This window comes from Uloborus diversus, chromosome 5, assembly GCF_026930045.1.
Source record: "Uloborus diversus isolate 005 chromosome 5, Udiv.v.3.1, whole genome shotgun sequence".
NCBI classification, from domain to species: domain Eukaryota; kingdom Metazoa; phylum Arthropoda; class Arachnida; order Araneae; family Uloboridae; genus Uloborus; species Uloborus diversus.
In genome coordinates, this window is record NC_072735.1 from 62,368,167 (window position 1) to 62,384,728 (window position 16,562).

Sequence of the window (16,562 nt, forward strand, 5' to 3'; positions counted from 1 at the left end):
GTATAGGTTTGAGGGCGCAAAGAAAGTGGGTGTTGGAGGGCGTACAGGCGGGAGGGAGCATCGGCCCGCGGGTTGATGGTCCGGCGGGCTAGTCTGTCCCTGATGCAAATCTGACGACTCCAAAAGGTGGCCGAAAAGGATAGCCGTCTCATGTTGAACAATGAATATGCTTTGCTGCAATACATTTTTTCAACCATTGTAAATGTATAAGTGTGTGATTCATTTTAAAAACAACCTCTGAAGGCGATATTTTGAAGGTTTTTTTTTTTTATTATTATCCGCTCATACGAATCCCCACCTCTTCATTATGTTCGACACAAAATTTCATAAATTTCTGAGCAATACCTTCGTCGCTAGACAACTTTAAAATATGGCTGGCCACCCTTCACTTTTGATGCTGGGGATGTGCACCGCGCGTGCTGTCATTTTCCCAAACTTCGATTTTACTTCTTTTCTTTCCCGATTTTTAGAAAACTTTCACATAAATTCTCAAAAAGTACAGGGGTAAAAAATCATTGCACATCTAAGTACATTACATACAATCGAGTGCTCTAAGTTTCTGTAGAAGACGAAATAGTTCGAAGTTTTTATTCTAATTAGAAAAATAGTTGCGGTAATTTAGCTCTGTTTCGGTTTTCCTAGATCCTCAGAGCTCTTCTCCAATTCGAACATAAAAAATGAAAACATTATTCCATATTCGAAAGGATTTTTTTTCTCCCCCAGATGAATTTTCGAAGCTTCTAATAACTTAATTTATTTTTTGCCATATTGCTATCAATGCATAATTGATGAACCAATAAGTCGTCGTAATCTAGCTGGTAATTAATTAGTCAGTAATTAAATGCATCTTTTCTTTCATCCATTTCTTTCTTTTCTTTTTTTTTTTTTTTTGCCCTGAAAGAAGAATTTAAAATACCGCAAAATCACAGTGATCACCGCGTGAACAGTGTCTATTTTATGAAAGGACTAGCTGCGTTGCCCGGCTTTGCACGGGTCTACTCGGAAATAAAAGTTATGTCAAGTGACGCATGTTCAACAATCAAGTTTCAATTACAGAAAACAAAAAAATGTAAAATTTCCCGTCAAAATAATCATTCTTATAACGAATGAAAACGGAAAAATAAAAAGTTCCCGAATAAATTAACCACGATCGCGCAAACGATAATTTTTCGATATGAAGTTCTGTTCCATTATGCTTAAAAATGCTTTTACAGTAGACCAGGGTTTCCAGATTTAAGAACAGTAAATACGGGACAGGCTTCTAGGAGTGAAAAGGGGGGGGGGGAGGGATATTTTTGAGATTGAGTGCAATTACTGGTTATGTTGTATTTTTAAGGAGTGATAAACAACATTGTTTTTATAGCTTTCCGAAGATTCCTCTCAGTATGTTTATGGGTGAGCACAATTTCGGAGGAACTCTATCTCAGAGAATAAAGCAAGCAATAGAACGATGTTCAGTGTACAAATCGACGTTGATAGGAACAGGTGCTAACTAGTTTTTTGCTTCCGTTTGCTATAAGAAAAACAGTGCAATCGAATAATTTTCTTGTTAATTGTGACTACTTTGTCAAAAATAGCAATGAAAGGAATCGTGGAGCAAAAATTATTTTTTAATGCCACACCAGCCAATGTGGAAATCTGAATGAGTAAGCCTCATGGTCTGCCGCCAAAACAAAAACGTACGAACCAAATAAAAACGATAACAATTTTTGCATTTGCTACCAAATTATTTTCTTTTAGCCCTTTTTTCACGTGTTTTGTTATTTTTTTCTGTTAAAATAATGTCTCGTTTTGTAAAATACTGTTATTAGCCAGAATACGGGACTTTAGCTTAGCCGTCCCGTATGGATGTTCCCCGGGACGCGGGACAATGTTTCAAAATACGGGACTGTCCCTTGAAATCCGGGACGTCTGGCAACCCTGCAGTAGACCCTCGTTCTACGAGGAAGTTACGTTCCACGGAAATGCCGCGTAAATCGAAACCGCGTAAATTGAGACCTAATCCTAATAGTAGTGTTAAAATAGGGGTTAGATTCCGTAGATAAAAGAATACTTCATTCTAGTGATGACTAATTGTAAAATAAGTTTAATGTGTACTTATATTGATTTTTATGCACAACATGCATAAAGAAAACATTAACTTATTTCGTGTTATGTTTATAAAGAAGAGCTGGCTATGATAATTTTTTGGCAGTAAGAATTTTTCTCTGTAATTCTTTGCACAGCATAAACACATCCATGATCACTTGCGTCATTTCCATGATAGAATCTTCCTTCACTAACTAAAATACTTCTAAATCAAAAAGATCATTTCTATATTGTCTAGGAATGGCTCAAAATTTTCAATGTGAACGTTTTTGGTTGTGTGTCACCGAAGGCGGTATCATCGTTGGTTTTGGCCTCCTTTGTCACTCCTAAAAGCTAGGGTTTCCAATCTCGCTCCAATTTTAGTCCTTCTTGATTTCGGGATTCTAAGGAGCTAGACCCACGGGATTGACTTTATTCTTCTAAAGATAGAAAAATTTGTGCTTTTTAGGAAGGACTGCTTTATTACTTGAATTAGTAGTTTTTTTGAATTCCGTACACCAATTGAAGAGCACTACAAAGTTAAATTCCAATCAGTAGTTATTGTTTGATACGCAAAAGTGTGCCCTAATCAAGTCCAATGCATCTTTACAAAGCATCGCAACTACAGGATGAGGAAGTATTTTTGCTCACAAAATAAATGCGCTTGACGAAAACACGTGCTGCTACTCCACTGTGCCTCCACTTTTGCAAAAGATCTCCATTATCTTCATCATCTTCTGAAATAGATTTTTCTACTCTTATGCTTGGTTTTTTTTCTCCAAGAACAGCAAATTTCGGATAAAAACGATGGCTATGTACGTTTTGCTGTATCCAGTTTAACTTGCATTAAGAATACCATTGTTGTTTCATAAACGTTAGTCATTGAATGAGTGAATTTAGTTCATTATTGCAAGGAGTGAGTGCTACTTGGTTTCACCAAGTCGTGGGATCAGTAAAAGTTCTTGGATAATTTCACTAATTTTACCTTTCATTTTTTAAAGAGACATTCAAAAACTTGAGTAGCTTGAGTTGCAGTTGAGAAAACTGCACTGTCATGCGAGTCATCCCATGTTTTATCCAAGTTTCTGTCGCCTCTTTTGGAGTCGTGCCGAATATATAAATAGTGGCAGGTTTTACATTGCTTTCTTCTTTGTAGAAAAATATTGCGCACTTCAAGAGGTTTTGAGTGCATTCCTTAAGCTTACAAAAGTTCTCCAATATTGCATTGAGGCTACCCCTATTTTTTCTAAAGCGTAGTTTTCTGGAATTTTTAATTTTAGCGATGATTTTCGAAAATGTTTCTAAATTATATGCATTTTCTCAATTGCTGAACGTATGAAAACTGAATCCTCGAATGAGAATACCAACTCAATCTCCGAAAAATCAATTCAATTTTTTATTGTTTTCTTAAATGAACCCACCACCTTCTAAATCCACCATTCATCATATGAGACACAAAGTTTTTCTTGCTCTTCTTGCAGATATAAGAGGAAAGTTTTCAAACTTTCAGATGAAGCTCGTGAAAATAGTCATTTTATGACCCGCAAAAGTTGGAAAACGTTTACATGGAAAAAAAATTGCAGGATTGAAAATCACGCGGGATTTGGCTCTCAATCCCGCTAAATATCATGCGGGATCCTGCAGGATTCGGGATCGGGATTCGGGGATTGGAAACCCTACTAAAAGCTCTTCTTCCTGTGAGTTCTGAGCTGTGTGAGTTTAATAACTTTACTTCTGGAAAAGAGCTCTGGAACCGATCGCCTAAAATGTCTCCAGGGCCCAAGTTCGGTTATAAGCTCGCCAAAATGCAGTTTATTACGCGTAATCTGCAATCTTTAGGAAATTAGATTTTGAAAAATGGGAAAATGTTATATGTTTGCTTTGCCGCATCCGCGAAAAACCGAAACTCATCCGCGTAAAATAAAATAAATGTGTCAAATCTTAAACCGCGTATAATCGAAGCCGCGTAAAATGAGGGTATACTGTAAATCTTTTCGCGGTGATTTTCCAGCCTTCGGGTTTTTCTTTTTTTTTTTGAAATTCGAAGGAATTAAATCAATTTCAAGGGTATATTTCGCAGGATTTCGAATGGCGCTAAATTCGAACTGATCGGATATCTATTTCATGTAGAAAGAACTATTTCGCCATTTTCGGGCCACAAAATTAAAATTCGAACGGTTCGGTTCTTTTTTTTTTGGCTTTGACCCTCCCCCCCCCCCACGCTCCTTCTCGGGTACGAAGTACTTCCCTGACAAATTTGGTCGAGATCAGGGGCGTGTACAGAAATTTTGTGGCTCGTCCACAAATGACTGTTACGCCCTCTCCATATTGTTTACCCCTATATTTCACCCTTATTTAATAATTTTTGGGCTCCCTTCAGGTTCGAACCCAGGCCAACAGGTGTCTCTTCTCTCCCCCCCCCCCCCCGTGCACGCCCCTGGCCGAGATCTGACACAAAGTGTGGATTTGTGTGAGGCACATACACATATATATGCACACATATAATATATTCTTTGTTTTATTTATACAGATATAATTAAATAATGAAGTAGTATATACTTCTCACTGTTCCGTTACAAAACGTTCGTACGTGTCTCTGGGAGAGTGAGAGCGGAGAACCGAAAAAAGAGTGCCAGCTGGAAAACAATTTGTTTTTCTCATTTCCTGCAGATAAGCGTAGGCAACGAAGCGTTGAATGTTTGCATTCCAGACCCATCGATGCAAACAGTGTTTATCAACAAATGAAAATAGTGATTCTTTGGTTCCCCCCCCCCCCTATACATTCAGTCTGCTCTTTTCAGACGTTGCTCTGATTATAATGTTTCAACAGCCGTTTATATTCATTTTTATTACCTCTCTCTGTTTAAAAGAAAGATTCAGAAAAATTGTGTGTGAGAGCTGTACTATGTCCAGACGAAGCTATCGCACTCATTGACTTGAAATTTTACACAAAATTGCTTTGGATTCTGGGAGGTCTGCACTTTGAAGCGATTTTTCAATATTCGAATTATTATCAGTATTACTTTACAATTAACTTTTCAGTTAAACATCATGTTCACATAAATTGAGAAAAAAAAGGGCAAAATTTGTACACACATCTCAACATCATACAGCACCACCTGTTTCTTCAGCACAAAATAAAATTTATTTCAAGTTTCTAAGTTAATTAGAACATCAGTTATAAACATTTCCAATTTAACCAAAATCTTAGGCTAGACTCAATTTGAAATTCTCCACACTTACTAGCTTTCTTACAGACGATTTATCTTTTTGCAAACTAAATAAGATTGTGAAGCAATTTTTTTGTGTGTGTTGGGGACAATTAGGAAGCAGGGCTTAGCCTAGAGTTTAAGTTTATGTTATGCTATTAGTAGTTATGCATGACTTTTTTTGCTGTGCATCACAGCGTTCTTTTTTTTTTCAGCCATATTACACTTAGCAACTTTTGCATTGAAAAAGGGTTCCTCAAAACTTTGAAACATGCGTCATCATTTTTATTTATTTATTTATTTATTTGTGCATTTTAATGCTGTTCTTTTTATTTATTTATTTTTTCATTAAACTACTTCAATTTTTTTATTTCCTTTTACAAAAAAGGAAGTATTGTATTTGCGAAAAAAATTTCACTCAAAAATTGGCCTTAATTTCCATTTTGCTCATGCCAGAATGAATGTTGATTTTTTTTTTTTTTTTTGACCTGACCACACGTGGTGTCTAGGAACGTACAGACACCCAAAATATCCATTTTGACGATCCCCGAATTAATTACAACGAGTTTTCTCGTGAGGTCGGTTGGTTCGTATGTATGTATCTTGCATAACTCAAAAAAACGGTATGTCTTAGAAAATTGAAATTTGGTATGTAGATTCCTAGTGGGGGTCTAGTTGTGCACCTTCCCTTTTGATTGCATTCGGATGCTCCTAAGGGGGTCTTTTACACCTTTTTGGGGAGAAATCATTGTTAATTTCAATGCTAACTCAAGTGGTGTTATAATTTGTCAAACACTTGGTGATATATTGCCAAGCTATTGTCCGCCAAGTTTTGCCGTCAACACAAGAAAAAATCTGGCGATTTTTTTTTTTAAATTTTAAATCTGGTTTTAATTCGGTCAATGTTGGTGATATTTAAAGAGTTAACCTCTGAATCATATCAAAATTGCCAATAATGGGGAAATAAATCTGTGTAAAACATTTTTTTTTTGCTTCGGGTTCGCATGAAACTAGGGGTGAAAACATTTAGTGTTTCCTTGCTTACTGCAAGGCGCTATTATTATTAAATTGGCATACAAGGAAGTCATTTAATGCACACATCAGCTCATTTTTTGTGAATATCATTTTTAATTGATTGAGTGATTCCGCCACCCTGTTCGATTTGAACAAGATTTCTGGAAAAATTCAATCCCCCTCTCGACGAAAATATTAGCAAGGTTTCATTTAAAAAACTTGAACTAGTTCTTTATTTATTTACTTTTATAACATTCTCTTGATAATACGAAATTGAATGAAATGTCTAATTTTATCCGTTTTCGAATTATCATTTCTAACCATCATTTAAAAGCTTGAACAAACTATTAACTCTTTGAGGGACAGAGACTTCCTTTGCTGCAATCATTTAAAAAAAAGGCGTATTGCTGTTTTTTTTAAAATCAGTATTTTTTTTGCAACGAATTGGTAAAATAAGCTATCTTAGGATCCGTTATGGTATTTTTTTTTTCTAACGGTGCTTCGTTAGAGGCTTTAGCCTTTTCAGACCTAGTGAGAACCACCAATATGGCATCTTCATATGTTACTATTAAGGCGCGGATGTTACTGGCACAGGAAAGTTTGACGCCAAGTTTCCCCAGATGGAGACACTTGAGTTCTTTGCGATGCAAAACTGCACTAGGGGTTTAATTTTGTCAAGCCAAATGAATACCAGAGAGATCTTTTACCTAGTGAGTAATGGAATGTATAATGAATGAAATTAAGCATCTATGTATTTTTATTTGAACAACATTTTGGAAAAAATGTAAATGATTGCTTTTTATAAATGTTTTTTTTATAAGGTCATGAATGATTTGAACATTATAGGCAATTTTCCTCTGATGTTTTCAATTTGATGCTTCATTTAAAAGATCAGAGGAGGCATTGCACTCACCTATCTCACCACCAAACACGAGTTCTGTTTATTCTGCTGATACAAAACAACTTCTGTACAAATCAGTCTTTTTCAAATTTAAAAAAAAAAAAATAATTGTAAACAACTACAGGGAAAATGGTAATATGCTCTGTTATGAATTATTGTGACAATATTTGATTATAACCTGGTTACTTTACTGTCTTTATTAGCAGTAAGCAAGTGTCAGACTCGAAAATTTCATAATTTGGAGTCAAAGGTCAAATGTTGATCATTAAGGTATTCTTTGTCCCATTTGTGATAATACAGCAGCATCAAATTAGATACATTTTCAACAATATGAATGCCTAAAACTCGCCAATTTTTGAGAACAAAACTTATAGGTTTCTTACAGCCTCAGTTCGCAAATTTTTTGCTCCTTAGTCATCTGATGTTCCAAAGTCTAAAAACAATCTTTTGTAAAAACTCTTAGAATAATTGTGGTTAAAAATCCAGCAATGATTTAAATCAATCTTCCAAAATTAATATAACACTTCTGATTCTTTCATTTTCAAATTGGTATAACTTCCATTCTAGGAGCAATTTTGTAATCATCCTGTATTCTCGAAAGGATATCATATTTTATAACGTAGGTATTGACTTTTTTTTTCGTTCTTTTATGTGATGTTAGTAAAATATATTCTATTGCAAGAAATAGCAAGTAATTTTAATTTGAAGAAATTAAGAGTTAAAAAAAAATAATAATAATATAGAAGTGAAAAACACAAGAAAATTTACCTCGCACTCACCTTTTTTTAATTATTTGCTTGTAACGCAGTAAATAGCAGAAAATTTCACCTGGTAATTTATAGTTAAATGCACATGTCTGTCTTTGTTACATTTAATGCCTTCGCAATTTACTAATGCAGGGTGGCGACGGGAACTGTGAAAAAAAGTTCCCTGATTTCCCTGATTAAGTTCACCAAATTTCCCTGATTTACGTTACCAATGATAATGGTTATCTTTCTTTGCTCTACTTGAAATCCATTGTATGTTTGTATAAAATGCAGTATTTTAAACATTTTAAGTTGTGTAAAGTTGCTGAACTTAAGATATATTTTAAAAAGATGCTACTTTTTTAATAAAGTGGTTTTAAAAAAACATATCAAGTCAATTTTTTTTTGGGGGGGGGGGGGAACCTACAAAACAGTATATTAAATTTTTCTATTTGGAAAGATTATAGAAAATTTTTAAAAAAATAATTTACTTCCAGAAACCACTTAGCATAAGAATTTCAAGAAACTATTAAAATTACTCTTAAAAACATATGTGTATTTATGATAGAACTAAAAAGTAACTGAAATTATTTTGAACTAAGTTTTCAAACAGTATAATAATCGTTGCAAGAATAACAAGTAATAGCGAAAGAATAGAAGTAATGTGAGTATTCTTATATAACTGACATATTTATGCAAAACAGATGAATCCATTTGACATCCATTCATAGGGAGCTTTTCTCTAATCAAGAACATAGGTTTTAATGAATGAATACAGCATTTTAACAATAAAAAAATAAAGATATTTACTTAAGTACACAAGTTAACTCTATTTCAAATGATTTTAGTATGCAACGAAACAAAATTTTAGATTGCTTTTGTAACAAACAACTTTGAAATGCAAGGAAAAAAAAGAAAAGAAAAAAGCAATTAGTTAATTTCAAAATATATAAAAGAAGAATACAACTTGGTTATAAAATTAAAGAATCACTTAAGTCTGAAGAAAAGAAAACCTTTATAATCTGCGGTGACAACAAATAGTATAACAGCAAAAAACAAAGTTCATTTTATTGAAAGTTCAATTTTGGCAATTTAATTGAAAACGCAAAGAAGTAATAACTTTTAAGCTTTTATAGTATTAATTCAAAAACCAAAGATTTCTTCTCAAAATTGTGATTACAGTACGCTAATCACTTCGAGACAATGGAATAAAGGCAAAGGAGCTAAGGTATTAATGAAGGCTTCCTCTTTGCCTGTATGGTTGTTTATTTTACGTAGCATGGAAAGCGTAAAAGGAAATTTCAAACTAGGTAAAATAAACAACCTAACAGACACAGAAGCAATCTTAGGAAGTTCATCCTGTGGTTAATAAGTAAGATCCAATACTTTGACGTTGAGGAAAAAAGATGCACAAATATGCGGCAGTGTATAATTGCACTTCATTAATTTTACTTTTTTTTTGAACAGATAATTGGCGGAAAATGAGTAGGGAATTAGAGTACTTAATTGCGTAAAGCAAAAAAGATTTTTTTTTCTTCATAAAATCAATTTTCCCTGATTTTTTGTTATTTTTTCAAAATTCCCTGATATTTCCCTGATTTTTCCCTGATTAATAAAGTTCCCTGACTTTTCCCTGATCTCCCTGATTTCCCTGATCTGTCGCCACCCTGTAATGATGGATGCATAGATGCTTACTAAATAATTCCTCAATACAAAGGCGGTAAATAACAATCAGAAAATTTATTCCAATGAAGCAAATACAAATATGCTTTACTTGAAAAATGGAACAACATCAAAGAAAGATTTTTTTCTTCAGTTAAAAATGACTAACGGCTTTTCTCTTGAGACCATAGACTCACAATTCAGTAAGATTTAAAAGTATGAATTTCAAATAATTACTTTTAAATTACATGATTTAATATGGCGGAACTTGCAATTTCATAAACTAATCACAATAAAATATTCGAGTAATTTTCAATTTCATTCTTCTCATTATAATTTTGATACAGCAAAAAGTAATTTCGTTGCATCAACTTCAAATTTTATTTATTCACTTATTTTACCTTCAAACACAAATTCTTTTTGGACATTTAATATGTATCATGGTCATGTTTAAATATTGGGTGAAAAAACATCCGTTAAAAAAAAAAAAAAAAATCAGGATTACAGTTTAAAAGTTGTAAGCTTCTGGGGATATAAGTAATCTATTATTGTTAAAAATAAACTAAAAGTTTAAATAAGATTATTAATCAAAATATAAAATGAATCTGAAATGAAACATCCCAAAAATATAAAGAACAAAAATAAATAAATTAATAATTAATGTTCATTTTTTCTCATCCTCAAACACACAAAATGTGTAGAATTTCTTTTTCGTTGCTGTCTGAACTTAATTTTTAGGAAGCTAGACCTAAAATCTGCGACTACCAATAATTTATTAATTACTAAAATTAAGTTCATAATAAATAAATAAAATAACAATCAGAATGAAAAATAAAATACTGCTTACTCAATAATTTACTTACCTGATTTACTTATTCAGCAATTTACTTACCTGACATGATATCAAAAATTTTAGGACAGGCTTCAAACATCGAAAAAAATCCAGAGTTTGTGTATTTGCAACATTTTTGTACTTTTCAAAAATATTATCATGTAAACGTCCTGATTTCCACATTGTATCTCCATCCTAAACATACTTATTATTTCTTTAGATCAATTTTATTTTCTCAAATCTTCATAAACTTAGAGCACTGGTGAAAGTTGATGATAATTTTATGACTCAATTCAGGCAGCAAATGAATTAAACTTTTCGATTGAGCGTGGCAAAGTTAGGAGTGTGCAAGTCATCAAATATACACTAAGACATATAAGAAGGATTAAAAATAATGCTGTACACAAAATGAATAATGGGAAAGAGGTAGAACCATAGTAACGAGAGGCCAGCAAGTTTTATAATAAAAGTGGATGTAGCTGTATTTCTCAAAAGGTAGAAAATCGAGACTGACGTGTAAAAGTGTAAGAAATGGCTAAGATGCATAAATTTTGCAGCTACTTTGTTGAATTTGATAAATTTGTATGTTCTACCACCTAAAATACATGACAACTTATTAGTTTCCATGCTTTTTGAGTATTTTTTGCTGAAAATTGTGATTTTCCATAACCATTTTCGATCACGGTTGAAATCCAACTTTAAATGATTTTTCCTGACTTTCCAGGTAAGCGGATGTCATGTTTATGTAAACATTGTTCATTCATTTTAACTTACATTTGAAAAATAATTACTAATTTTTTTGCTCATTAAAATGGGTATTGTTATAATTTTTAGATGCTCCTCATTTCTTTGGTGACCTAACCATACGCTTATTTTCCTTATGAGTTAATATACCACTGAATACAACTTTTTAACCAGCTTTAAAGAAGTTTGTACACACACAGAAGCACATATAATGATAAAATTAATTCTCAAAGTTAAATACACTTATGAATTTAATTAATAAACATACCTTTTTCTATACTCAATGAATCAATCGCTCTGTAGCCAGCATTTATAAGACCATATTCTTTCCCTTTATCCATTAAAGCATTATAAACAGGTAAACAACTTTCATATGGAATATGAAGTTCCCATCCTAATTCACCAACAAATGACAACCTAATGGCTAAAACCTAAAAATAATTTTTTAATGTTCTATTTGAATTTTTTTACTACAAGTTACATTGCTTTTTACAAATGGGGTGGTTTCCAAAATTTTAAAAGTATTTTTTTCTGAAAGAGCATGCTTAAAAATATAGGATCTGACCAGTGGCGTAGCTAGACCCGACTTTCGGGGGGGGGGGGGTTACTTCTTTTATATATATATATATATATATATATATATATATATATATATATATATATATATATATATATATATATATATATATATATATATATATATATATATATATATATAATCGTTTGGAATTTTTTCCTATTCTTTTTTTTTCCTTCTCTTCTCTCTTCTTTTTCTCTTTTTTTTTGAGACTAACTTTTCGGGGGGGGGGGGGGGTTTGTCCCCAAAACCCCCCCCTTAGCTACGCCCCTGGATCTGACCATTTTTTAATAAATTTGCTTACGTTTAATATTTTTAAAAAATTACCTAAATTGGAGCGCTTTCATTGTTTACATTTCTTGCCTATGACATCACAAATGATGAAATGCCATTCTGTGTTACCGTTCACAGAGAAAATATTCAATTTGATCTTTACTCACGTGTATTGGCAAAGATATGGTTGATAGCAAGTGCAGAGTGCAATTTTAATTCGCTGCTTGATTATCATAACATGGAAACATAGTAGAAAGATGCGGCAAAATGCATCATTTGTGATGTCATCAAGACCACGCCTTGTTTGAAAAATAGGACATTTAAAAAAATTAATTTAAAAAAAACTGTTGGGAAAATGAAAGTATTTTCAGAGTCCATGTTATATTTTTTTTGCTCATTCCATCCATTTCAATGACAAAAAGAAGTGCTTTTGACTGAAGGAAACCACCCCATTAGCCACATAATTTTAATGAACTCTGCAAACACTTACTTTATGACCAGCAAAACTAATAATCTTGTTTGTGGAAAAGGGGAAATTTTCATCACTAAGATCCGTATCAGTTAGTGATTGCAATACATTTCGACTGCAAAAAATTGAAAACATTTATAAAACAATTGAATATGAAATGCTCTTAGGAAGCAACCACTGCTCGTGAACGTAAAATGAGAGAGAGAGAGAGAGAGAGAGAAAGATAGCAAATAAATAAACAAAAAATAATGATGACAACATCAATGAAAATAAGGTTTTTGGTTTTAAAAGCTATACTGAATTACGAAATATACTTTTAAGAATATAAAACAAAAAATATTGAATTGTGTCAATTATCTGAAAAGGAAACATCTATATTTTTGATCTCATCCCTCCCTTTTGAAAACTGAACAGTTCTCAGTTTTTAATTTATTATTTTGTATGGCATAATCAATCAAAATTTATTTCAATTAAGTACACTATGATTGCAATTACCCACTAAAATAAAAAGTACAACATAAGACCAATTAATGTTTTCCAAACTTTCATTTGTCAGTTTTTTGCTTTAAAGGCTAATTACCTTTTTCAAAATAAACCATCCAATTGAAAGCAATTCTACTTAAACGTGAAAAATGGTAAGTAGAGAAAAAATATGCATATCCAGGAACTGATATTTAATAAAAAAATTCTGGCAATGAATCATTGAGGCAATTATTTTACCTGGATTTAAACTTTTTGAATTTAACTGAAATCATGCTGTGGGTTTTGTTTTATTTCTTATTTTATGTTTTCTTTAGCAATTTACTGAAACCAGAAAAAATATATGGTTTGTAGCTTTTATTTTTTAAAATCAGAATTTGAGTCACAAAGCCCTACAATTTAGTTTTACGTTACATTACTGCCATGTTTACATATACAGTGAAATCCCCTTAAAACAAACTTTAAGGGACCACAAATTTTGTTGGCTGTAATGGGAACTTTGTTGTATTGGAATTGAAGTACAGTAACAGTAATTACTTTGAAACTGAAAATTCATTTTTTTTAAACGAAAATTTCGCTGTATTGGTATTTGTTGAACAGGATTTCACTGTATACGTTGGAGGGGGGGGGGGGGGGGGGATCAAATAAGAGACTGAAAATAATTCACTACCTTCGTTCACTACAAAGCACAAGTCAGTTTAAATTTTGTCTAACTAATTGATTTAGACATAATTTAAACATATTAGCAAATAATTTCATTGCCAATAAGATAACATTTTCAATGAAATTATATGCATGCTTAACATGATGAATTTTTAATGAAACCTGTACTCAAGACAAAGGTGGATTTCACTACTCAAAGCTTGTCTAAATTAAGTTTCTCTCATTCAAATATATTTCAAGAATTTATATAGCTAACAGCGGCAAACAAACATTAAAAATTTGATGTTTCAACTCATTTCTGTTTAGTATTTTGCCATTTTTCGTAGTCAATATTTATTACATTATTGTTAATATCATTATATATATATATATTTTAAAATTTTAAAACAATAAAAGGAAAAAACTATTTAAAAAATAAATTTGATTCAAAGATTCAGTATTCAAGAAAGCAATAAAAAGAATTATGTAATTGATGCACTGGAGCTCACCTTTTAGGTCCTTGAATACTTAGCAAACCTAAATTTTCAGTTTTATCAGAAATCGATACATTAAAAGATTCATCTTGAATAACTTTACGAAGGTGAGAAAGGTTCTGTTGGGCAGCACCACCACCAGCAGCAAGATAAAATCCATTACCTGAAAATTTAAGTCATAGTCTTAAATAAAAATAGTAAACCAATGGGGTCGTTTCCAAAATTTTAAAAGTATTTTTTTCTGAAGGAGCATGCTTAAAAACATAGTATTTGACCATTTTTAAAATAATTTGGCTAAGTTTAATATTAAAAAAAAAACTTTAATTGGTGCACTTTCAATGTTTACGCTTCTGCCGATGACATCCCAAATGATGAAATGCCAATCGCAGAGCATAATATTTAATTTGCTTCTTTATTCACATGTGTTGCCAACGATATTGTTGATAGCAAGCATAGAATGCAATGTTTAATTCGCTTCTTGATTATCATAACCTGGAAATGCAGCAGACAGCAAGCGTAAACATTCAGCGCGCCAGTGGAATGCACCAAAGTACATCATTTGTGACGTCATGAAGACCACCCCTCATTTTCAAAATCAGACATTAAAAAAAACTAATTAAAAACTAAGGGTTGGGAAAATGAAAGTTTTTCTGTTCATGTCTTTTCATGTTATTTTCTTTGCTTATTCTATCAATTTCAGTGACTAAAAGTAGTAGCTTTGACTGAAGGAAACAACCCATTCAAATATATATACCCAGTGGTCTAAAAGTAACTGCCCCTGTATATGAAGCATAATTTAGGCATTGATAAGCAAGCGATGTTAGTGCCAAAGTACAAAAAATAGGGACCCCTCCCTCTGTTTTAGAGCAAGAGATAGTACTACAGTAGAGAACCAATTATCCGGGAAGTTCGGGACCATAGCTATCCCGGATATCTGAATTTCCCGGTTTTCTGGATCGTTAAAATAGCTTTTGGCCCATTGGTTATAAAACTCAAATTACTATAATAAAGTAGTAATATGTATTAAAACAAGTAGAAAACAGTTCAGAAATGCTTATCAATATCGAAACATTAAAAACTACTAGTGAGAGAATAATTTAAACACCAAAAACCTTAAGTTATTTAATAAGACCTGAGACCCTCATATTCATTTTGAAAAAGAAAGAAAAACACCAATTTTCGATGTTTTAAAATGAAAGAGAATAAAGAGAAGGGCAAGAAACAAGTTTTTGAACGTAAATGAGCGATTCTGCTACTATAGTGTATGAGAGAATTTTTCATGAACGCGTTTTTTTTTTTTTTTTTCACTTTTTTGTAAAGGTTTGGTGTTAGCGATTATTGATAAACTATTGCTTTTGCCATTAAGTTAATACCATTGAAATTTAATTTATGAGTTCCTGCAGCCTTATTACAGTCTTGCGTTTAACAATTTCTAGATTCCACCATCAACTATCTGGATAACTCGAGAATGGCGGAGTTACACACGCTTTTACGACGTCACTTCCACTAAACGGTTTAATTAATTGCATTTTAATGTGACAATATTCATTTCTTTAGCTTTCAGTTGGAATAAAACACAAAAATTTCAGACTTACAAAAGTGTAATTGTAGTTCAAGAAAATATTCCGGAATTTTTCCCTGCGTTAAAGACAACCCTTTGAAGTTCATTTTTTGTAAACATTTCCCCGAGTTATAGATGAGTAAGATGGTATTTATTAAGAAACTGCTCATTTTCTTTTAGGAATTTCAAAAAAAAAAAAAAAAAAAAGCTTAGTTTTTCAAAATTGCCAAAAATGCATATTTTAAAAAAATGGCGGGGAAAATTGGCAAAAGTTTGCCGGTTTTCTAGTTCCCGGTCTTTTGGTTCCCGGATAAAAGGTTCTGCACTGTAGTAGCCCTGGTAAATGCTGAAACACAGCATTCTTTAGAAAAATGTTTTAATGAAAGCCTACCTAAGAGCTGAACTTCAAACACTGTTTTACTCAAAACTTTAAAAAGCCTACTTATATCCCTTTGATTTTCACTGCCTCAATTCACAGGATTAAACGGTGATAGACACATCAATCACAGAACGTCACATATAAAGCACTACAGTGGAACTCGCTTGTAACAATCTCCAATTTAACAAGAACCCGGATTTAATGAGGAAACCAGACGTACTTGGTTGGTACAATGTTAAGTACATGGGGCACTACTTGGTTTTTAACGAGCAAACCCCAGTAATTGCAGGAAATGTTTTCGTGATTTATCGAATTTCTGTTGCGTTCACCTCTAAAGTCAAGTTGATCTGATAAGTCAGAAATCCGGCGGGAAAGTGTTGACGGTCCTTCCCCCCCCCCCCTCCTGTTTTATGGAGTGCACTACTCCAGAGAATATTGCAGCTGAAATTCAAGCTGGAGCAACTAAATAAAATAATGAAAGATAAGAGTGACAGTTCAAGTATGCAAACTTC

The 16,562-nt window shown here is 32.5% G+C and overlaps 1 protein-coding gene across 1 annotated transcript in view; it reads right to left on the bottom strand.

The window, feature by feature from the left end:
* The window catches only part of LOC129223402 (sarcosine dehydrogenase, mitochondrial-like), a 295,818-nt gene that overhangs the window by 226,927 nt on the left and 52,329 nt on the right, over positions 1-16,562 (bottom strand). Inside the window, exons 15-17 of the mRNA XM_054857997.1 lie at positions 14,126-14,273; positions 12,516-12,609; positions 11,444-11,606 (exon numbers count right to left, since the gene is read on the bottom strand). Coding sequence (XP_054713972.1) covers positions 11,444-11,606; positions 12,516-12,609; positions 14,126-14,273 — 405 coding nt within the window. The remainder of the gene's footprint in view (positions 1-11,443; positions 11,607-12,515; positions 12,610-14,125; positions 14,274-16,562) is intronic.